At 48.1% G+C, this 24,944-nt stretch overlaps 1 protein-coding gene across 1 annotated transcript; it reads left to right on the top strand.

The window, feature by feature from the left end:
- The first annotated feature begins 446 nt into the window (after positions 1-446).
- Positions 447-24,287, top strand: CPLX4 (complexin 4). The gene is made up of 3 exons (XM_060119587.1): positions 447-613; positions 5,594-5,681; positions 24,060-24,287. Exons 1-3 carry the CDS (start codon positions 447-449, stop codon positions 24,285-24,287), a joined length of 483 nt encoding a protein of 160 aa, XP_059975570.1.
- Positions 24,288-24,944: the final 657 nt, after the last annotated feature.

Here is a 24,944-nt window from a genome sequence, read left to right as displayed (position 1 = left end):
AGGGCTGGAATTTGGAAATTCCACTACAGCCATATAATCAGTCTGCTCTGATTAATTTAATTGAACCAACACTTGATGAAGCCCTGCTGGCTTATAATTTAAAATTTAGAAATGGGTAGGGAGAGGGATGGATAATGTGAAGGATTTTTTTTCCCTCTGAAATTAGCTTAGTGTATTAGTTCAGAAAGTAGTCGGTTGCGTCTGATTGTATGCTTTAGTAATCTGAACCATCTGCCTCTCTATACTAAGGAGTTCACCTCTTTAATCCAGCTTACAGCGCACACACCACTCTTCTGTATCATTATGCCCTTGAATAGATGAGCCTGTGCAAAGTCCTCTGCTTTTAAATGTGTAGCTGTCGTTGAAGATATTTAGAGGTTTTTTTTGCGGGGGGGGGTTCCTTCAGGTTTTGTCTGAGTTTTTGGTATTTTTCTGGGGCAGAAACAATGGCTTTCCTTATGAAAACTATGATAAGTAATCAGGTAAAGAATTTAGGACTTGGTGGCAGGTCTGAAGAAAAAAAAGAAGAAGGAGGTACATCTGATCCTGCAGCAGCTCAGGGGATGACTAGAGAGGAATATGAGGAATACCAAAAGCAAGTGATCGAGGAGAAGTGAGTACATGCAACTTCATTTCCTTTTAAAAGCACAAAGAAATTCATTCTGGCCGTACTGTCTTCAGCTCCCCAATTTCTACCTCTTTGCTCTTTAGATGCCTTTCCTCGTGCTGTTTGCTTCTAACCTGAGGAAAGTCTGTTCTGCTAAAGTGAACCATTTCCTAGCATCAGCAGTTACTATGTCCTACTTGTATGAATGGAAATGAAAAATACGAAATAAATCTGCATGTTGTCCTGAAAGCCACTGAACACTTTCTGATCCAGACACATTTTAATTGACCTCAATTGTTCAAATGAAAAACTGTGCCTAAATAACTTTACAGTCGTCAGGAAATTCACCCTCCTAGCAAGTAGAAAGCTTTCAAATTGTGAAAATTCAGACTTTGCACTTGGAAGAGGACCTTAAAGAACATAGAGTACAGTGTTCTTGATCTTACATGTGCAGAAAAAAAAGCCTAGAAAATGCAACATGACAATTATGTCATAAAACTTGGCTTCTCAAAGACTGAATAAATGTGTGGACTGCCTATTACGAAAAATTTAAAGATGCAGAAGAGTACAACAGTATAATGAATGCCCATATATACCTATGGCATAAAACTGACAGTTGACATTTTGCCATATTTGCTTATAGATGATTATCTGGTTAAATCATAGATAGATACATGGAAACGTAGATAGATACAGAGAACCATTTTTAAAGTAAATTACAGACATCACGATACTTTACCCCTAGATACTTTGGCTATATACCTCCAAAAAATAAGGACATTCTTCTGGCTATATAAAATGTAATAAAAATAAAACAGTAACATTTCAGTTGGGTATTATGGAATGTGAATATCACCGATTTTTCACTGCTGAAGACTGATCTTTAAATAAGTGTAATATAGATGTAATTTTTTAAAGTTTAAGGTAGAATTAATTTGAGTCTTAAATCAACTGAGTATTGAAGCATCAATCTTGAAGTTAAGTGTACATCATATGTTACAAAAGTATTTCTTTTTGCCACCATGGCTGTTTTGCTAATGATCAATTACATAATAGTTGCCTAGGTCCTATTGCTAAGATGATTAGAGGTGAAAGGGTTAATGACCTGGAGGAAACTAAGAAAGCATAAAAGCCTGCATTTAATGGAAACCTTGTCTATTGTATTTTTTCCTGAAAGAAATTGTGACTTATAAAACTACCTAGAATGTATTAGGCTTGGCTCTGCGGTAAATGTAAGATTGGTTTTTTTTTAAAAATGCAACTGCAAAAATAATGTTTGTGCTAGAATAATACTTAGGCAAAAAAAGACATCATTCCTTGGATGTTTAAAAAAAAAACATATAATGAAGAAACAGAAGCAGAACAATAGCACCAAATGTTCTCAGCTCAAGGGGCCCAATAAAAAGAAAATGGTCAGAAATATAGACTATATACCTGATATTAAAATATCACTCAATATGTCCCAGCAATAAATCTGGTCACAGATATGGCATCTGTTTGATTAACTAATGACCTTGTTTTCCTTAATTTTATATCTGGACAGATGAAAGACCGAAATAGTCGAATGGTATGGTCAGTCAGTGGATTGGGTTATCTACCAGCTACTCAGCTGTGTGTGTGTGTGTGTGTGTGTGTGTGTGTGTGTGTGTGTGTGTGTGTGTGTGTGTGATACATTTATGTGATCAACCAATTTAAGCAATAGTAGCAGGACGGTGAGGCTGGCCTGCTTTCTCATGGCAAGAGGCATGACTTCCAGTCCATTGCTTGAGTTTTCAAGAGCTTCATCACCTAGAATAGAATACAACATAAAGAAGTAGGCATCAGGGAACTATACTCAATATTTTGTAATAACCTATAAGGGGAAAGAATCTGAAAAAGAATATGTATATGTATATATATAAAACTGAATAACTTTGCTGTACACCTGAAACTAACACAACCTTGTAAATCAATATTACTTCAATAAAAAAATAAAATGTATAAATGAGAGCAACTATTACAGTGAAAAAAAAGATGATTCCAAAACTTGGAGTCAAGAAATAGAAACCAATTTAGCCACCTAAAAATGAAAACAGGGAATTTATTTTAAGGCAAATCATGCTTCATGCAAAGATGCTTCACCAAACCCATAACAGAAATCCCCCCAGGACTCATATGGGCCTGAACCAGGACCAGAGCAGTGCTGAGAAGCCACGAGCCCTCATTTTCAATCTCTTGCCATGGCTTCCACCTCAGGACGGCTGCTTTGTTCTTTCGGGGCAGTCAGCCCTCTACTTGGTCCTCTACCCAAACCACGTGGCCAGTGAAAAATGGCAGCCGACATCCCCCAGATTCACCCATGACAGCTCGAGCCACACTACTGGTCTCTTTCTCAGTCCCAAACCTGAATTCCCAGAGAAGAAAGTCCATTTATCCAGCTTGGTCCAATCCTGTACAGCCAGAGGGCGGGGCCAGGTATATAAATATAGCCTCCAATAATGCACTTCTTTGGGCACCTGGGAGAAGAGGTGGTGACTGTGAGCTTCACAGACATCCCCGAAGGTGTCCACTTCTCTCTGGATCATCATGAGCGAGGGAGCCCACTTCAAACCAGCACCATCACAAGTCCAATGAGGCCACCCGCAGAGCATTATGGAAATCCATACCCTACCTTGTTTGAGGATGCCTCCCTCCAAACAGGGAAGGAAGGGAACACTGAACCTAAATTGGGGCTTAGAAGGTGACCTTGTTTATTTTATGTTTTTAAATTTTTACTGGAGTCTGGTTGATTGACGGTGTTGTGAAGGTGACCCTGTTTAGCTTGCATAAGAATCTCCGAGGGAGTTTGTTAAAAGTGTTGCTTCTCAATTGTGGGGCTATGATGGGAGCAGGGAGATCATTTAAACGGCCAGGGCCGTTTAAGTGGCCAGTCAAGTGGCCCAGCATAGTATTTATGATAGAGAAAAGTGGACAGACCATATTTGCTGTTTCCATGCCGGGCAGTAGAGGCCCAGGGAGATTGCTGAATTCAAGAGGAGCTGATTTAAACAGTGCTTGAGAAAAATTAATCTTCCAGCCAGTGACATGCTGGAGCTGACCTACAGCAGCCTACGCTGACTCATGAAAGCTGATTGTGTTCATCTCTCCCCAATTCCTCATTCAGCGACATCAAGTTGATAGTTTGAAATCCGCCCGGGTGGGAGTATTTACACCATGGAAATTGGCAAGTTCTACAAACAGCTTCTTTCCCCAAAGAGCTGGTTGAGATACGTTTGCCAGCACAACACTGCTTCCAGCTCTTCTGATAGAATACTTTAGTCAACAGACTACTATTTAAAGAATCACTGCACAAGATACAGTATGGAGTAATGGAACATTTGTGAGGCTGCTATAGTTAAAATGAAAGGGGTGGTTATGAGAGACGCTGGGAAGAAAACGTCTGCAAACTTGGTGGTTTATAAATGGCAACAATGGGAAGAGAGGAGCAGGTGTGTTTTCTCCCCTGGACGAAGGCATCATTTCCAGAACACATCTCTCTTTGGTAAGATTACGGAGGGAACATTTCACAATTGGATTCTCTGCCGTATGTTTTTTAAATGTCCCCGCTTCAGCTGTCAAGGATTTCAAGTGCTTTTTAAAAGTTCCACATTATTGTAGCTCAGAGTTCGGAATTCTATCACAATTTATTGGTGAAATTAAATGAACAGAATAATAACTGAATCTCAGACTCTCAGTCACTGAGTGTAACTGTCTTGTGGAAACACAGCTCTGCAGAGATCTGAAGGAGAACATCCTTTAAAACTCAAAACTGGGGACTTCCCTGGCGGTCCAGCGGTTAAGACTCCACGCTTCCACTGCAGGGGGCGTGGGTTCGATCCCCGGTCAGGGAACTAAGGTCCCGCATGCCGCATGGTGTGGCCAAAAAAAATGAAAAACTCAAAAATGTCTTCCACTTTGGGAATGTTGCGGAATCAAGGCAGCATGGGTGGAGATGGACCCGGACCTTAAATAGATATGTGGAAAGTCCACATAAGGGTTTAATAAAGGGCATCAGGAAAGGAACTAGAAGGAGATGCTAGGGGTTTGCTCCAAACATTTTTTTCCATAAAAATAAGTGTTCTGTAGAATTTAAAACTTATGTCCCAGGTACAAACTATTATGTATAAAATAAGCATCAAGGACATATTGTAACACAACACAGGGAACACGGACAATATGTTATAATAATTATAAATGGAGTATAACCTTTAAAAACTGTGGGGAAAAGGGGGGAGGGGAAAATTCCCTGGCAGCCCAGTGGTTAGGACTCTGCGCTTCCACTGCAGGGGGCACGGGTTCGATCCCTTGTCAGGGAACTAAGATTCCACATGCCACATGGTACGGCCAAAAAAATAAAAATTGTGAATCACGATATTGTACACCTGTAACACAATATTGTACAGCAACTATATTTCAATTTTTTTAACTAAAAAATTAATAAAATTTATGTCCCAAGAATAACACTCAACATCCTTTGTCATCAGCTCATACACCTAGCATTTCAGAAGAACTAAATGTGTTAACCCCTAATAAATATAATAAAATAAGAAACAAAATGATTTTTTAAATGTAGCTTCGCTCCACAATGCAGTCGGACTGGGAAGCTGCATTCTCAATGAGCGCTCTGGGTGATTCTGATGCTTGTGGTCCCAGGTTGTACTTAGAGAAACATAGTGAGGTCAGGACTACATCAGGAGTAATCACCCTGCCCCTCTCCCGGGGGGCATCAGAAAGAGATTCCCAGAACTGAGCTGTCTTTGGGATTTAGGGTCTGTACTGAGTTATGATAGTGGAATGACAGAGAGGCAGAAATTTGGGGATATAGGAAAAACTCCCCTATTTCCCATTTGTCTGCCGGCAGTGGGAACTAAGAAGGTGTGTCCCAGTGTCTGGCTCCTCTGAGCAGGGGCTGGAATGGCCTTAGCTCTCTTCGTCCTTTGATTCTTTATTCTATTCTTTTACTTTTAGGATGGAAAGAGATGCTGCCTTTACACAAAAAAAGGCAGAGAGGGCGTGCCTCAGAGTTCACCTCAGAGAAAAGTACAGACTCCCAAAGGTGAGACACTCAGCACAGTAAACATCCAGTCATTTTTTACGTAATAAGAAATGGAAAGTGTTTGATTATCAGCAAAGGGTCACACTCATGGGTGTATATATATATATGTATATATATATATATATATATATATAAAACATGTATATACACACACATAGATGTACATATATATAATACATAAATATATGTATATGCCTTATTCATAATTGAGGTATCTGATATAGTGAAAATAGCATTGAACTTATTCATAAAAACTAGATTCCAGTCTTTTAACCTCTGAACTTGCATTTTCTCTCAACAAAATGGAGTAATACCTGTTTATGTAAATTTATCTAAAGACTATAGAACATCTATATATAAATGCACAATGGGGATAATCATCACAGCTGACATTTCTTGAGCTCCTTCCTAAGTGCCAGGCACTGTTCTAAGTGCTTTGCACATATCAATTCATTTAATCCTCAGGACCGTCTTGTAGGTTTCTTAGAGGAAACAGAGGAAGAAAGAGAGTAAGTACCCTCCGGCCAAGGGCCATGCTGCCAGGCAAAACAGAGCCCAGGGTCTTAACTTCTATGACATTCTTCCTCCACTTCAGAGGAACAATCCGTTCCTTCCTTTTGGAGATGATGTAGCAGTGATGGTGATCACCGAGCACCATCTTATCCATCTTGGCTGAGAGGACAAATACCTTTGGGCTTTGGTCAAGTAGCTGGTCTCCAAAAGTCATGGGTCTGACTCGTAAACTAAAAACTGCTTGCAGGGACTTCCCTGGTGGCGCAGTGGTTAAGAATCTGCCTGCCAATGCAGGGGACACGGGTTTGAGCCCTGGTCCGGGAAGATCCCACATTCCGCGGAGCAACTAAGCCCGTGTGCCACAACTACTGAGCCCACATGCCACAGCTACTGAAGCCCATGTGCCTAGAGCCTGTGCTCTGCAACAAGACAAGCCACCACAGTGAGAAGCCCGCACACCGCAACTAGAGAAAGCCCGCACGCAGCAATGAAGACCCAACGCAGCCATAAATAAATAAATAAATAAATAAATAAAAATTAAAAAAAAAAAAAAAAAAACTGCTTGCAGTGCCCTCTACTGCACAACTGTTTTACCTTTGCTGGCTGGGAGGTGGGAACAGGATATGTTGACATGATCTGGCACAGGGCTTGGATGCACTGCTCCAGGGCTTGTATCCAGGGGTGACCAAGGGCCCAGTTCCCTGCTCCCGACTCGCTTCTCATTTCCCCCTACCTGGGGGTTGCCCAGCTCCTCTAAACGACTCCACCTCCACCTTCTGGGTTGGCTGTCCAACTCCCCCTTCCAGAGGGGCACCCCCCCTGAGAGAACATCTTCCACCTGGAGAAGCCAAGGAGATCCTTCCAAAGCACATGGTCCTCTCGCAGGAATGAGAGCCAGCTTCAGCAGGCTGGGCGGTTTAGAAAGTGCCGCTAAACCAGTTGCTTCAGTGGGTCCCCTGCAGATCCCTGGAAGAACTGACTTCAGAAGCTGCAAGCTCTAAACAAAGGGAGCGAGCCCATTGCCCATGCAAGGTCACTGCTGAGCCACTGAAGAGGTATAGAGCCCCGCGCCCGGGAGACATTGATCCTAAGACGGACGTGCTCACTGAGGTGGGAAAACTCACAATAAAATTTAAACTCATGTTCATTTGCAACCAATGAATTTCGAAAAGGGTGCCTTGCTTTTTGCCCACGTTATTCCAGGTTAGTACTTTTTCCCACCGGGGCTGCATTTTGGGAGCGTGCAGCACTTCTAACACGGTCCCTCCGCTCCTGCCTCCTGAATTTCCTGACGCTCCCTGGGATGGCCGGGCTGTGTTTAGCAATGTGGCAGCAGATTCATGCCGCTTAGCTGAAGCCCCGGCCTCCCGCCTCCCGCCTCCGGTGCATCTGACGAAAGCACCACACATCTCGTTTGGAAGGAAGCAGAAATTAAGTGCACTTGCGTGCTTGCGCACACACCCACACACACCATCACCTGGCTGTGTCTCTTCCTGGCTGTGTCTCTTCCAGAAGGTGGGGCTTTTTTGTGTTTTTTAAATTTTATTTATTTTTGGCTGCGTTGGGTCTTCGTTGCTGCACGTGGGCTTTCTCTAGTTGTGGCGAGCAGGCGTTATGCTTCCTTGAGGTGCATGGGCTTCTCATTGCGGTGGCTTCTCTTGTTGCAGAGCCCGGCCTGTAGGCGCGCGGGCTTCGGGAGTTGTGGCTCGTGGGCTCTAGAGCGCAGGCTCAGTAGTTGTGGCACATGGGCTTAGTTGCTCCGCGGCATGTGGGATCTTCCCGGACCAGGGCTGGAACCCGTGTCCCCTCCGTTGAAAGGCGGATTCTTAACCATTGCGCCACCAGGGAAGTCCCAAAAGTGGGGCTTTTTAAGAATATATGTATCTCTGTTGTTGTTGAGGATATATTTTTGCCGACTGTTCTGTTGTTTGGTGAAGATATAAGGAGAACTGGCTTTCAATTCTGGCTCTGACATCTGCAATCTCAGATGGTTTTTTAATATATCTGAGCCTCCATTTCCTCATCTATAAAATGGGAGCAGTGATACCTACTTCCTGAGGTCTTTGTCTGAGATAATAAGGTGTGCCTGACAAGGCGAGGGCCTGACCAGTGGAAAGAGCTCCATGGATGATCGCTCTAATTGCTGTTATTATCTCTATGCACAAAAGTTTGATTTCTTTATAATAACAACCAGGGGTCTTGGAGCCCTGGGGTGGGCACGCTGATGTTTGTAAACAAGGCAAGAATTGGAGATCCCTGAACCACAAGTATCTGAACTTTGTTCGTGAGTCCACTGTCTTGCTCACCTTAATTCTCAGGGGTGGACACCTTCAGGCTTTGTAAAATGAGTCTGATGCTCTTCAGAGAAAAATAATTCCCAAATCCCTGAGCCAAGCTGTCCTTTGAAACAAGAGCCTTTCCGACAGAAACTATGGGAAGAGGAGAGAATTATAGCCACATAACGTACAGATTCATATCCTCCCTGGAGTGATAGTGACTCTATCTGCATAGGCTACTGCTCCCTGAAGCCAGCTAGAGGAGGGGGACCCCAAAGAAATCTATACATTGTTAACGATGGAGCCCAGTGTCTTTCGTTGCCTGGGTCACTGCTGCCCATGTACCCACTTTTCTACAGCTGTTTCAAATGCACAATGCATACGAGAACCCACCTGACGTTTTCATAGACCCTGAAGGAGACCTTTGAGTTCATGTAAGAATCTAATGCCGCGGCCTCACTTTAGACCTGAGGAAACTGCAGCCAATGGGGGATGGTGGTAGGGGTGCTGTGGCTAAGGGACTTCGCAAAACCCCACAGCTGTAGAGTGACAGAACCAGGATTGGAACTTGGGCCTCTCAACCACGCAAAAGAGCATCTTAACACACAAAAGGATTTGAATGTAGCTCCTTCTGGCCCCAAGGTCTCTGCTCTTTCTACTCTTAATATTTGAGGTGTCCCAAAAGTTTTAGAGCGGTTTGGAGTTCCATATGGTTTAAAATTATCTGAGACTTTGGGGGAAACCGGCACAGCTCACTCTTTCAGCAAAGCGTCGCAGAATCCGTCCCCCAGAGGACCAGGCGCATCACTTTTCCTGCCCCTGTGTCAGCTGATGGCTTGACCAGAGACCTTTGAGTTGCTGACGCAGTTCCAACACAATTCAAGTAAACAGTGATAGTGTGACTTGAAAGCATTCCACACGTCATCCTTCACCGCAGAGTTTACTTTCTGGTGGAGGCCTCCCTAGGGCGCTTGTATAACATGGCTGGATTTTGTAAAAATGGATGCTACAGGGGACTTCCCTGGTGGCGCAGTGGTTGAGGGTCCGCCTGCCAATACAGGGAACACGGGTTCGTGCCCTGGTCCGGGAAGATCCCACATGCCACGGAGTGGCTGGGCCCGTGAGCCATGGCCGCTGAGCCTGCACGTCCGGAGCCTGTGCTCCGCAGCGGAAGAGGCCACAGCAGTGAGAGGCCCGCGTACCGCAAAAGAAAAAAAAAATGGATGCTACACATAATGTTGCAAGACTCTGCTTATGGTGTGAAAAACCCCAACAATACAACTGCCTGCCTTTTTGTAAGAACATGGGTATTCTATCTAATCCAATGTGCTCTATTCATAACAATGGTAATTAATAGGAAGAATGCCATAAAACGTCACCTGGATCATATTCTGCTTTGTCCAGTTCTCACCAGATGTGGCCGACACCCCAACCTCAATGCAGGCCTTGGGCTTGGAGTGCAGACCTGCCCCACTTCCTTTGCCTTGAGTGGCTGTCACAGGTTACATGCTCTCCTCCCACCCACTGAGGCACAGGGTGCAGGGGGCCTTCAACAGCGCCCATGGCTGGAAAGGGACAAAGAGGGACAGACACTTTTCCCAGGCCAAGATCAGCCCGAGGGTGGCAGCTTCCTGTCTGTGCAGACAGGCCACTCCTGTCCAAGCCAGGTTCTGACTGTGTGGTACTCATGGTAGGAGCCACTGCCTGCACAGGGACAGGAATCTGGGTCCTTCCAGCTCCCTGGTGTCCCCAGACGCAGCCACAGGGAAATGCACCCGGGCTGCCCCAGAAGAACCGCCCCTCAGATGTTCTCAGTTCTTCCCCGGGGACTGTGTGCTGTAGCAAGGGCCATGGTGGTGCTGAGGAACAGAAAGAAATTTCTGGACGTGACTTTTTTTTTTTTTTTTTTTTTGCATTACGTGGGCCTCTCACTGTTGTGGCCTCTCCCATTGCGGAGCACAGGCTCCGGACACGCAGGCTCAGCGGCCATGGCTCACGGGCCCAGCCGCTCCGCGGCATGTGGGGTCTTCCCGGACCGGGGCACAAACCCGTGTCCCCTGCATTGGCAGGCGGACTCTCAACCACTGCACCACCAGGGAAGCCCGACTTTTTTTTTTTTTTTTAAGCCCATTCTTTTGATATTAAGGACCAGATTGTGCATTTTGTTCTAAAGCGGTCGCTGCACTAGCGAGCCTGGAGAGGCCTGGTGGGCTCTGCTCTGAGCCCCCGTCACAAAGCAGGAGGTGGCAGCACACTTGCGGGACAGCGACGGGTACAGGCTGGGAGGGCAGCGTCTGAGCAGCGGGATCCTCCCCTGGCACGCAGGGAAACAGCTAGAAAACCAAGCGTTGTAGCTGTCTCCGCAGCAGCCAGGATGGTGAGAGATTTTAAAACGACTGACTGTGATCGAGGAAGCATTGAAGGAATTGGAATATTCAGCCTTGAGAGGAGATGACTTTGGGGAAATGACAACCATGGGGGATAGTCATTTCCCAGGCCCAGAATGTCATGCTTTGGTTCTAATATTTGTATCAAGCCAGCTTCTCTGGAGGGGCCCATGCTGCTGGCTGGTATGGAACCGCCTGTAACTCTTAGGTCTTTCTTTAATTATTCAGAGGAACGCTTCACAGTGGAACCTTTAGGAAGCCTTCTTAAAAGCATGATTGGAATATAAGGGGTAGGTTTTCATCTCCTAGTTGTTCCAATAAGGAGCAAAAAGGCCCAAGAAGGCCAGGCAGTGCCCATGGGCATCACTGTGATTGGGAAAGGCCAAGGCCATGGCAATGTGTACAGTGAATTGGAGGGAAAGGGATGAGGGGCTGGCTGGTCAGTACTGGACCCTTATGGCAGCCTGGACAGGGCTGAGGGAGGCCTGGGCCAGCGAGGAGGTGGGGCAACAGATTCCCCAGTCATTCCTTGTGTCCCCTTCATGGGGCTCGCCGTCTTGATTACTGCACTTATTGGATTACTCATCTGATTACCATGATTAAAAAATGGTCATCATGGTATATATATATATATATATACACAATGGATTATTATCCAGCCATAAAAAAGAAGGAAGTCCTGCCATTTGCGACAACACATATGGACCTTGGTGACACGATGCTAAGTGAAATAAGTCGGACAGAGAAAGATCAGTGGAGATCTCACTTATACGGAGAACCTAAAAAATCCAAGCTCATAGATACAGAGAACAGGTTCGTGGTTGCCAGAAGCAAGAGGGTGGGGGGGGGTGTGGAAAAAACTGGGTGAAGAGGGTCAAAAATACAAGCTTCCAGTTAGAAGGTAAATAAGTCCTGGGGATGTAATGTATAGCATGGTGACTGTTTAAAAATAAAAAAAAAAAGGGACTTCCCTGGTGGCGCAGTGGTTAAGAATCCACCTGCCAGTGCAGGGAACACGGGTTCGAGCCCTGGTCCGGGAAGATCTCACATGCCGCAGAGCAACTAAGCCCGTGCTCCATAACTACTGAGCCTGCGCACTAGAGCCCACGAGCCACAACTACTGAGACAGTGAGCCACAACTACTGAAGCCCGAGCGCCTAGAGCCCATGCTCTGCAACAAGAGAAGCCACCACAATGAGAAGCCCGCGCACTGCAACAAAGAGTAGCCCCCGCTCACCGCAACTGGAGAAAAGCCCGCACGCAGTAACGAAGACCCAACGCAGCCAAAAATTAATTAATTAATTAATTAATTATTTTTTTAAAAGGTCATCAAAAGACATGAGTAGGGGGCTTCCCTGGTGGCGCAGTGGTTGGGGGTCCGCCTGCCGATGCAGGGGACATGGGTTCGTGCCCCGGTCCGGGAGGATCCCACGTGCCGCGGAGCGGCTGGGCCCGTGAGCCATGGCCGCTGAGCCTGCGCGTCCGGAGCCTGTGCTCCGCAGCGGGAGAGGCCACGACAGTGAGAGGCCCGCATACAGCAAAAAAAAAAAAAAAGACATGAGTAGGACAGACATGGTATCGTCATTAGCAACGAGCATGACCTCAGGATAGGCGGGCACATGGGAGAGCACACACTCCGCCCCTTCCTCTGGCCTCTCTAAACTCTTCCCAGGGCAGGTGTGGGTTCCTGCGCTGCCGCAGCGCTTTGGCTGCTTGGTCCCAGGGTCTGAGCTGCATTTCTCTTTTTTTTTTTTTTCTTTGTGGTACGCGGGCCTGTCACTGTTGTGGCCTCTCCCGTTGCGGAGCACAGGCTCCGGACGCGCAGGCTCAGCGGCCATGGCTCACGGGCCCAGCCGCTCCGCGGCACGTGGGATCTTCCCGGACCGGGGCACGAACCCGTGTCCCCTGCATCGGCAGGCGGACTCTCAACCACTGCGCCACCAGGGAAGCCCTGCATTTCTCTTTTTATTAAACATTTTTGATATACAGAAAAGCACATATCATAGGTGTACACTCAATGCATCATCATGAAACTCGTGCAAATCAAGGGACTTGCCCAAGGCCTCAAAGTTCCTCTGAGCCTCTTTGGTCTTTTCCCAGTACTTCCTCATGCTCCATTCTTCCCCCACCCCCTCCAAACCGTGTGTCTCCACCCAGGATGGCAGACTTGAGAACTGAACACAACCGTCTAACAAAGAAAACGGTGCTGGGCAGAAAGCAAGGCTCACCAGGACCTTACTGAGCTCCTGATAACAACCTTCCCTCCCCTCGTGGTTTGCAGAATCCTCAGCGCTGGTGCCGTCTTATAAAATCCATGTTGGGTAAACAGCCGAACTAATAGTATTAACAGCCCACAGGCAGTTGGACACATTCACAGGTCCTCCAGCTAACGAGGGGGGACCCCTGGGGGCCTCATTCACAGTTCCTCACAGTCACTCACAGCGGTTACATAACCGGCAGGAGGCGATTCTGGGCCCGTCCCCTCACCCAGGCCCAACGGAGAGCGGATTTGAGGAAAATGTCTTCCCAGGAGCTGTCAGGTCTAATGAAGATAACTATGTCACATTTTGGAATTAGAACTGTATTTGCTAAAGAAATTATTTGGCTGGTGTTTCCTGTGAAAAAAGAGTTTCAGTCAATTGCCGACGAGGCAAAGGAAATGTGGCCTCTGAAAGGAGGAGTGTAGCCCTGGTGTCCGGCAAACAGCACAGGCCTCCGCCTCTCCGGGTTCATTGTGCACCGTCAAGGTCAACCCCGTTGGTCATACCCTTGTCTTTTGATGACCACTTTTCACTGCAGTCATCACATAAGGAGTCAAATAAGCGCAAGCATCAAATCACAGTAATCGGACGCGTGTGTAGGAAAGTATTTCCGTCATGAGGACGTTCACGTCCACTCTTATGTTGGTTTCCTCTGCTTTTCAAATTCCAGGTCATCAGGGGACTTCAACTGCCTAAAGTAACCCATGATGCTCATGTTAGATTTGGGTCTCATTCCACTAATTATCGACTGTCCTGTATCTTCAGCGTGTCCTCCCTCTGGGCCTCTCCTTTATAAAAGAGGTCAAGTCTCTCCCAACTAAAGCAAACAGCACTTTGAACGCGGCTTTCTGGGCATCTTCCTAAATGACTTGTTCCCACTGCTCTGCCGAAGGCTTCCTCCTGCCGACGCTCGGCGGTCGGTCTCAGTGCGGTAGATGGTTCCGCTCTTTCCTTTGGGGACCTCCTCCTGGAGCAGTTCTTCCTGGGGCAGAAATTTCCTTGCCTCCTTTAGCTCATTGCTTCCTCCTCAGCTTCTGGATACTATCCTTCTCCTTCTCCTTCTCCTGAAACTGGTCCTTCTCTGTCTCCTTCAAGGGTTACCCTTCCCTTGACTGCCCCCAAATTTCTGAATATCCCAGGGTGTTTCCTCCATTGCTCTTTGTCCCACTCAAGCCATCACATTCTCCCTGAATGGCTGCGTCTTATATTGCTTTCAGCTGCCACTTAGGTGTGAGTTGATGACTCCAATCTATACCGCCTTCCTAGATCTTCTCCCTAAATTTCACCGCTGCGTCCACCTCTGCTCGGGCACCTCTTAGCTTGGATCCAGGACAGACACCGATCCTCCCCCAGCCCTGCGCCTCCTGCAGGCTCCACCTCCACCGAGGGCTCCCCCCAGCACTCCCCCTGGAATCACCCTTGCCTCGTCCCTCCTCCTCCAGCTGCACATGGAGCAAATCACCAGGTCACTGTCATTTCAACTCATAAGTCATTCTCAGCTCATCCCCAAGTGCAGGGCTCGTCACTTCTCAGCAATTTTACTACAATACGTCAAGTAGATTGTTGACTTTGTCTTGCTCCCCTCAAAATTGCAGAGTGAGGTTTCCAAAATGCAAACTGATTCTGTTCCTCCCGTTTTTTTAATATATTTTTAAATTAATTTATTTTTTGTTTTATTTATTTATTTATTTTGGCTGCATTGGGGCTTCGTTGCTGCGTGAGGGCTTTCTCTAGTTGCAGCGAGTGGGGCTACTCTTCGTTGCGGTGCACAGGCTTCTCATTGCGGTGGCTTCTCTTGTTGTGGAGCACGGGCTCTAGGTGCATGGGCTGCAGTAGTTGTGGCACGCGGGCTCAGTAGTTGTGGCGCATGGGCTCTAGAACGCAGGCTCAGTAGTTGTGGCGCACAGGCTTAGTTGCTCTGCGGCATGTGGGATCTTCCCGGACCAGGGCTCAAACCCGTGTCCCCTGCATTGGCAGGCGGATTCTTAACCACTGTGCCACCAGGGAAGTCCCCTCCTCCCGTTTTTATTAAAAAAAAAAAACAACGAAGGTTTACCATGACTTTTCAGAATAAAGTCCAGCCCCCTTGGCCTGTACACCATGATGTGGCTCCCAACTTTCCAACCTCACTTCTTGCTACCCCTTGCCTGGACTATACTACTCTCCTGCTTCGCATCCCCTACACCCTGCTCCTTGTGACCTCTTTCCTTCCTGTAAGATGCTGGTCTAGTGCCACTTCTTCCAGAAACTTCCATGACCTCCCTCCCCTTCCCCTCCTCCGTGCTCGTGTAATACCTGAGTGCATGTCTCTTATGCCATCTCTCCAACCTGAATACTCTCACCTGCTGGATTGTGTGCTTCTTAACAAAGGGGCTGAGGTTTTGTCTCTGTCATCAGGGCTTTGCATGGTGTCTGACATGTAGAAGCTGCACATACACACACACACATGCATGCACACACACACACCACGCACACATACATATGCACAGACTACACACAAACACATAGACACACACACACACACACATAAAAGGTTTGCTGAATGATCGATGTTATTGGGAAAAAAGAAAAACAAAGAACAAAGTATTGAAAATAGCAGAAGGGGGCTTCCCTGGTGGCACAGTGGTTGAGAGTCCTCCTGCCGATGCAGGGACACGGGTTCGTGCCCCGGTCCGGGAAGATCCCACATGCCGCGGAGTGGCTGGGCCCGTGAGCCATGGCCACTGAGCCTGTGCGTCCGGAGCCTGTGCTCCGCAATGGGAGAGGCCACAACAGTGAGAGGCTCGCGTACCGCAAAAAAAAAAAAAAAAAGCAAAAACAAACAAACAAAAAATAGCAGAAGGAATCTATCAGCCATAAGAGTTATATTAAAATCAATTTTCATGAAAAGAACAAGACTGGATTCGACATTATGATTTTGTATAAAATACAGAATTACTTTATATAATAATTAAGATGTCATATTTTTTTGCAAATAGAACAAGTAATACATTTTAAATAAAGCCACAAGATTTTTCTCTAAAAACAAAGGTGCCCCTCTTTCTAGTCTATTCAAAATGTATATGTAAGTCAAGCCAAATTAATAAGAGAAAACAGTTCCACAATGAACCCTAATCCTATTAACAGAATTGTCAGTCTAGGTTAGTCATTGAAAAATAATGTCATGCTCCCTGCTGAGCTATACGATTTAGTTACACCTGGTGTTTGTCTGCTGTATTAAGGGCATCGTTCACTTTGAACAAAGATGAAGACAGAAGAAAATCTATCAGTAGAGTTTCTTTAAATGTAGTACATTGAAAGCTCCATTAGAACTGAATTTGAAAGTTGCCTCTTACAAACAGATACGATTTTGTGAAGCTTTCTTCGCCCGCCTCCTTCAGATCAGGAGCTCTCGGGGCTGCCTGGCAGGGTCCCAGACACTGAGACCTCCTGCTCCTGAACAGCTGTTTCTGGTGGCAGCACGGGGAGGCCATCAGAGGCCCGTTAGGGGCCGTGCCTTCCCGCTCCTCCCTTTGCTGCCCTCGTTCAGTTGCTCCTTCTACTCACACCCTTGAAAGAGCCGTGGATTGAAGATCCTGGGGGGAGCCTGGGAAGGGAAGAAAGAGTCATTGGATTTGGATGTGTCGCTTAGCCGCACTTTCTCACTTAGTCCTCACAGCCACCCTGGAAGGTGGGTAGATATCATTTCCTCTTCATAGATAAGAAGAGCGGCTCAGAGAGGGAATGGCACTTCCCAAGGTCACACAGCCAGTAAGTGGCAAGATTCAACTCCAAGCCAATCCGACCCACTGGCCACATTTTCCTGCGAGACCTGGCGGCAGGGCTGGTTTCTTGTCCCCTAACAAGCAGAAAGACATTTATGCAAGTATCTTCGCCTCCCAGGACCTCGGTTTCCTCATCTGTAAAGGAGAGGCTTGGACAACCAGCCTCTAAGAGCTTCTTGAGTCCCTCTGGAACGTCTGCATAAAGGAAAGAAGTTTAAGATGGACACAGTGGGAACATTTCATCCCACGAGGGGCCCTGTGTGTGCACCCTCTCAATCAAACATTAAACGCTGATGGCTGGGAGACTTCCCTGATGGCGCAGTGGTTAAGATTCTGCACTCCCAGTGCAGGGGGCCCGGGTTTGATCCCTGGCCAGGGAAGTAGATCCCGCATATGCATTCCGCGACTAAGAGTTCTCATGCCGCAACTAAGGAGCCCGCCTGCTGCAGCTAAGACCTGGCGCAACCAAATTAATTAATTATTTTTTAAAAAAACTGTAAACTGTATTCGAGGAGTCAAATCCACAGCCTCTGTCCCATTCTGGGTGTGCTGAGGGCTCTTTAAGTAGCTAAAGAGGGAAAGACGGTGTGGTGTAGCAGAAGTTGCAGCTAGCAAGCCCGGGACAAGGTCTCAACACCAACTCATGCGTTAGAATGTCCCGGGAAAGCTTTTTAAAAACTCCATTGCCTGGGTCTCTGCCACAGATCCCTAGAGCCAAATATGGGGGTGGGGCCTGACCATCGTGTTTTTCGACACTTTACATAGGATTCAGAGGTACAGAGAGGGTTGAGAACCACTGTCCCCGGGGAGAAAACATAAACTCAGTTCTTCAGCAGCATCTGATCAGAGCAAGGATGAGGCTTTCTGCTGAAGCCGAGCCCCCAAGGGCCTCACACCCACCTCCCTCCTGGTCCAGCCCGAATTCCTCCTTACTTTCGGCAAAGCAGGCCATGCCCCCTTTTCCTCTCTATAGAGGTGTTTGTTGACTGGCTGTATCCTTCGATCGACACCCCACCCTCCCAATGTCTTGTAAGCTCCGGCAGGATGGGAGCCAGGGGGTGCCGTCACCTTGCCTAGGGGCCAGCGTGGCTGCCTCACTCATCACCAGGACACTGAGGGGTGGTTTATGCAAACAGGTGACTGCTCACATGGGTGAGCCTCAGAAATAGGTAAAACATCAAATATTAGATCAACTCGTCCACGGGAAAGAAATCCATTAACCCAGCTGTTTGGTATCCTGTAGACCAAAAATAAGGAAACAAACCAAAACCAAAATCAAATCTACCGGGCTTCCCTGGTGGCGCAGTGGTTGAGAGTCCGCCTACCGATGCAGGGGACACGGGTTTGTGCCCCGGTCTGGGAAGATCCCACATGAGGAGCAGCTGGGCCCATGAGCCATGGCCGCTGAGCCTGCGCGTCCGGAGCCTGCGCTCCGGAACGGGAGAGGCCGCAACACTGAGAGGCCCACGTACCGCAAAAAAAAAAAAAAAAAAAAATCAAATCTACCTTGTATCAAACAAACTGGTGTGTGCTTGTACACCAAGCTTGACTGACTGGACTCTAAGTGGTAAATACTCAGGTTTTTGATCATATAACCATGTAAGATAGTTTATCATCATATCTCCAGTCTGGTACAAGATGAAGGCCAGTTTATCAAGATTAGGATGCAGGAAGTCTGAATCCAGGGTCATGCTAACCCTTCAGAGAAAGGTCAGAAATCAGTCACAGGGAATAACAATGCAGGCTTTGGGGCTATTTAAATAATGGGGCATTCAGCACTGGCAATTAAGATTATAAATCTGGTTAAAAAGCAGGAGATTAAAACTGATTCTGGTCAGCCAGCATAAAAATAATTAGTTCTTAACTGCATTAAACAATATCGCAAGTTGATCAGCTTTCTAGAAAAGAGAAGACTTCTGAAACAGAGCCCCGAAGAATGAAGTATAGCCTGTAAGTTCCTCTTTATATGCTGGTTCACTTCACTTTTTCCCTCCCTCATTCATTCATTCCCTTATTCACCTACACCACGGTTCTCAGCGCCAAACTTCCCCTCCCTCCCTGGAGCTGAGTTGTATTGGCTGTAACCGCACTTGTGCTCGTGGGCTGTGATGAGTTATTGCTGCCTTTTCTTGATGCGTCAACTCTGTCAAAATATTCCTAGCATTCCCAACCTGGAGCAGCAGAAAGTTAGGAAAAGACTTTCATTGTGTGGGTTGCAGACAAGGTCCTATCAGCAGGGTGGCTTGTCATGCAAAGGAGAGACAAGGCCCAGGGTCCCCTGTATAAATCCCATAGACGGGCCTGAATTGCTTGCTCTGTCCCGGGCTGGTACTCTCCCACCCTCTCTTTCACTGTGCACGCCTTCTTTCTCCCAGGGATCCTTTCAGCAGGGATCTTGACGCCGTGCTGTCCTCTAAAATATTAATAACCACAGCTACTGTTTGTCCAGAGCTGAGATGCTTACAAGGCCGTTTCACAATATGTCTCGTTCAATCTGCTCAGTAATCCTCTGAGGGTCCCTCCTGGTGGGCATCAAATTGTAAGGTGACTTGCCCAAGGTCATGCAGGGGGCGAAAGACAGAAGCGGTCTCCCGACTCTAAATCCCACAGTCTTCCCACTGTCATAGCCGACTCTGCAGGATAGGGGTCTGGGGTGGCTGCAGCTTTTTGCAAATGGGAGGGACCCGGACCCTTGGCCTGTCCTAGGTCTGCAGCTGACCCACAGTGCTAACGAGTCCGGGAGTTCAGGTTCGGTTCCAGAGGACTTCGTTTGGTCGTCTAGCCACTCACTAGCCCTGCCTGGTTGTCCTACGCTTAGTTACACTGTGCCCAGGGTACAGGCGGCAGGCCAAGAAAATTGATTGCAGTACTAGAATCATCACTTGCAGCAATGGCGCTTCTGACGGACAGTCAGTAGCGTTGTCCTTCTAGAAGGCTGGTGGTCATAGGACTCTCTGACCACAGCCATTGACCACACCCAGTGCCGCCCTTAGACTGGACAAACAGCACCACCTGCCCCGGGCCCTGGCTGCCCAATGCCCTGAACCGCCTGCCTAAATGCATGCTGGGGCCTGCCCAGGCCTCTGCACCAGGTCTGTCCTCTTGAGGGTACGCTGAGCTGCTGGCCTGAGTACCACTGGGCCTGAAAAGTAGGGTGGCGGTCTGCATACGGGGAACCATACACACAAGCTTCCCATGGAAGGATGGAGCCAGGGACTGGGGAAAAAAGAGGTACAGGTCTAAGCCAGGGACCTCTATCAGTATTTATCCTCTGTGTCCCACAAACATTAGGGTGAGCCTGACAAGGGGTGAGGGGAGCTGGACCCTCTGGGCAGGTTTCTCCCAAAACTGAGGGCCTAGTGCTAAAAGGGAAATGAATAGGCCCAGTTTGCTAGGAACGCTGAGCCTCTGGAGTGAACGGAGGGAGGATTCATTCCCAGGCCAGAGGTAAGGGGCCAGGAGAGCGAGGCCTTCTGACAGGGCTGAGCACCACGTGCAGAGTCAAGACTATCCAGTGCACATCCCCCTCCCCCTCCCTCTGAAGGTTATTACATTCGGGAGCATCTACCTTTAATTATATATAATATAATTATATATGTGCTTAATCTATTCCAAATAATTCAGTTATCATTGAATTACTCTTCTGTAACTCTTAGGCAAATAACATAACTCCAATTTATAAATAAGGAAATAAAGCTCAGAGAGGTAGTGTTAGGTGCCCCAGGTCACACAGCCTGTAAGTGGTGGCAGTCACCTTCATGCTCAGGTAATCTGATTCTCAAACCAACGCTTGACCTCTAGGCTGCACTGCCTCCACGGGAGTGTAAAGATAAACAAGTCAGTAGCTATGAAACAGAGCTCTTGACAGGAAAGAGGGCCTGCACATTCAAGTCTTGTTAAGGCTGCTATAGTCCCTGACAACGGGCTCACCAATAAACATCTATCGTCTGTGGCGACACACCAGACACTCGGCTGGGTTCTGAGACTTACTGATGAGTAAGTTACAGCCCCCGTCTTCAAGGAGTGTGGAGCGGGGCTTCTTAAACTTTAGCAAGCACCAGAATTACCAGGAGGGCTTGCTAAATCACAGATGGCTCGGCCCACGCCCCCAGCTTCCGAATCAGCAGGTCTGGGTGAGAATGTGCATTTCTAACAAGATTCCAGGAGATGCTGCTGTGGCTGGCCCCGGGACCCCACTTTGAGAACCACTTGGCTAGAAGTTGTGCCGATCCAGATCCCCTCTGAGTTGGGAGGCAACGTGGAACCCCACTACCCTCCCTTCCCTGGGCCAGTGGAAGGAGGTAAAAATAAACCCGACCTGGTCCAAAGCAGCGAGGCCGGGCACTGAGCTGCCTGGTGGAGAGGGTGCTGGGGAGCACCGGCCCAGGAGCCCTCCTGAGTGCGTCGGGTCCCTTTGGGCACCAACTGGCTGGCTCGCTGGCCCTTTGGCCCCTCTAGCTGCCTGGCCCTCCAGGCCCCCAGCAGCTACTCTGTCCAGGTTTGAACCTGGTGACATGTGCAGAGATCTTATTACAAACCAGAGGGGCGGAGGTGCCAGAGTTCTCAGCAATGCCTTTGCAAATCGTGTATGTGTGGGTAGGGGTCCCGCATTTACGTGGACTGAGAATCGCCAGGAGGCCCTGCTTTCCCTCCCGTCCCTGTAAAAATGCCCCGAGGTCCATCCTCAAAGGGAGGCAACCTCCAGGGTAGGTAAATAAAAAATAAACAGAAATGGAGGATTGGCTGGGAGCCCCTGGGGATTAACTAATTAATCCCCACACCAGTTTGACGAGGAACTAATTAATCCGTTAAGCGCCTTGAAGGGAAGAGGCCTGGCCAAGTGCACAGAGAAGCTTCTCTCACCTGGGGAGTCGACACTGAGAGTCGCCATTCCCAGGGGTCTCCAGGGAGGGCCTGGTGAGAACCACGCCGCCCAAAGGCATCCTCGTCTTCTCAGCATCAGAAGTCTGCCTCCCGAGGTGGGGAAAGAAAGCAACGAAGTTAAATACGAAGAGGGAACTCTGTGTAGGGCAGGGCAGGTAATCTAGAAGTTTCACGTTGGAAGGTGAGCCGCTGAGCTCCACGACCGTGTGTGGACAACACAAAAAAAGAGCGCAGAGCTGGTGGACAGGATCAGCAGAGATATCACATCAGATCATTCCAGACAAAACTGAGACTTCTCTCTTTGACTGGCTAACTGCCTCTGTGAAGCTAGCTCAACTGTGTTGGCAAAAGGAAAATAACGGAGCAGGGGCCACGATGGGGGAACCTGTCCATCACGGCTGAGCTGAGGCATCCACCCTGGTGCCTCACACCCTCACCTGCCGATGGTGCCCTGGGGCCGCCAACATGATGGCATACCCTGCCCAGAGGGGGTTTTTACAACCTCATCCTGAGTGAAGTTCACATTGGTTTTGCCTAAACTGAAGTTTGGTTTGGGGGAAAATGTCAAAAGCCCTTTGCTGCATTTTGTAACAAATTATGTCAACTTTTAATGTTTAGAATACATCTTTTTGAGTTAAAAAAAAAAAAAAGTCGGCCTCTCAACCTGTTTCTGGAGCCAGGCTTGCTGTCACTTTACCCAGAGAACCAAATAAAAGAAGGAGCTCTGGGGAAAGGCTGTGGCCTCCAGCCTCTCGAAGGCCATTGGAGAAGCCTGGAGCTACAGAGCATCAGAAATGGGGACTTGGCAGGTGCCCAAATCTTTCTCAAATCAAATCAGTGCAGTCTGATTAAGACTAAGATGATCGGGGCTTCCCTGGTGGCACAGTGGTTGAGAGTCCGCCTGCCGATGCAGGGGACACGGGTTCGTGCCACGGTCCGCGAAGATCCCACGTGCCGCGGAGCGGCTGGGTCCGTGAGCCATGGCCGCTGGGTCTGCGCGTCCAGAGCCTGCGCTCCGCAAAGTGAGAGGCCACAGCAGTGAGAGGCCCATGTACCACAAAAAAAAAAAAAAAGACTAAGATGATCGTTTTGCCTTTGTGTGGTTTTTCATGCCTTTGGTAACAAATTCCAGGCTGGTCACTACATCCTTGAGGGGGGCCCTACAGTCTGCTTAGATCTTTCCCACCACTTAGACCACAAGGTCACTTAGATCTTTCCCATCACTCGCTTTTCTAGTGCTCTTTTTAATCTTCTGTGTCCCCAAAGCCCAGTCTGCCTCACGTTACAACCTCAGAAATTTATATCTGAGACCTCTCAGAAAATTATATCCGAGAGCAGCCATCTGAGAAAGGAAACCCTTGCCTTTCCCAGAGAAACGTTTTCTCTAGATTCTTCTCTGTTACAAAACAAAGGGTTCTGCAGCCTAAGGGTAAAGGGATTTCAGAGGCCAGGCGGCAGGAACTAAGAGATCGTGGGACAGCCACAACTAGGACCACAAAAGGAAATTGTAAGGCATCGGCGACACGCAAGGCTAGACGGTGCTGGACGGTTCACTTGATAAGCTGGTTTGTGCGCCAGGCTCGCTTCCAGGTGACAAGGATGTAAAGCTGAGTTTGAGGTGATTCTGCATCTAGTAGAAGGGAGGGAAGGGGCGATGGTTAAACAGACGTTGCCCCTGAAGAGAGATGGCTGGATCGAGGGAGCACTGTCTGGCCCTGTGAACCCAAACCCCACCCTCCAGAGTGGGGTCCCTGGGTCACAACAGCCTGGGGCTGATAGACAACAAAGCTTGCAGAGCTGCCCTGAGGCGGAGTTGGTTAAAGTTTTTGGGCATCAGCGGGATAGGAGAGGGATTCTTAAAATGCAGGTTGCTGGATCCCACCCCGGAGTTTCTGATTCAGTAGGCCTGGGGTGGAGCCGGAGAAGTTGTCTTTCTAACGTGTTCCTGGATGATGCTAATATTGCCCTGTCCAGGGACCACACTTTGAGAACCCCTGTGCTAGAAGGTTCCAATCGACCCAAGTGCAGTGAAAGTGGGGGGAGGGATCTCAACCGGGATGTCTGGCCTCCATAACTGGCACCAGGCCCAGGCTCTGCTGCGAGATGGCCAAATGTGCCATTCACTCCATCCATCCACCTATCCATCCACCCATCCATCCATCCATCCATCCACCCATCCATCCATCCATCCATCCATCCATCCGCAACAGGCCTCTATCTCCCTGCTGCCTTCAGGATTTGTTTGTTTGTTTTAGAACGGCTTCTCTATCTCCGTGTCTGTTTTGCCACACAGAGTGAAATGGATGAGAACCAAATCCAGATGGCTGGAGATGATGTGGATTTGCCTGAAGATCTCCGGAAAATGGTAGATGAGGATGAGGAAGAGGAGGAAGATAAGGATTCTATTCTCGGGCAGTTACAGAACCTTCAGAACATGGACTTGGACACCATAAAAGAAAAAGCCCAGGCCACCTTCACGGAAATCAGGCAGACAGCAGAGCAGAAGTGCTCTGTGATGTGAGGGGCAGGGCAGGCCTGGAGGAGGGGGCCAGGTCCGGGTGGAGGAGGGGGCCAGGTCCAGGTGGAGGTGGCCACTCCCCCGTGGAGCATTTCAAACCGCATAGGCTTTAACGCAGTGAACCGTTAGGAAAACCATCATGAAAAGCTCTCTACAAACACATAGCTTGCTTGTTCTCAATGTTCCTGGTAGAACGATTAGCCAGCACCTTACAGCAGGAATCATACTGTCCTTTTAGTTATAGATGTGGTGAAGCATGACCTTTCAGCTGTGAATGATGTAGAACATACCTCTGCTTAAAGATCTTCAGGATAGCCAGGAGGAAACAAAAGCAAAGGGCATTTCATCTGTGACTTCCTTCTTAGAGGGCAAGGTCTCACCCTGTCCAAAAATTAGCAGGACTCCAGGTCCCTTCAGAGAAAGATGTGGAAGGTCAGGGTGCCCACGGGGGAGCCCAGGCTGCAGGCTCAAGGGCTGTCAAAGATCACACCACCTCTCACTCCAGGCTTCTTGGTGTTGTTGATGCTTCTCATCAAGTTGTGCATGAAGCCAAGGAGCAGGGATGGGGTAGCAGATGAGAAGGAGGCAGAGACTAGACTTCGCCTGCATCTGCATTGTAGACCGTCATTCTAGAAGCACGTGAAGAATGGATCTGGGTGG

Source organism: Mesoplodon densirostris, chromosome 15 (assembly GCF_025265405.1).
Source record: "Mesoplodon densirostris isolate mMesDen1 chromosome 15, mMesDen1 primary haplotype, whole genome shotgun sequence".
NCBI classification, from domain to species: Eukaryota; Metazoa; Chordata; class Mammalia; order Artiodactyla; family Ziphiidae; genus Mesoplodon; species Mesoplodon densirostris.
Note: the sequence above shows the minus strand (reverse complement) of the source record. Positions and strands in the feature narration are given on the sequence as shown.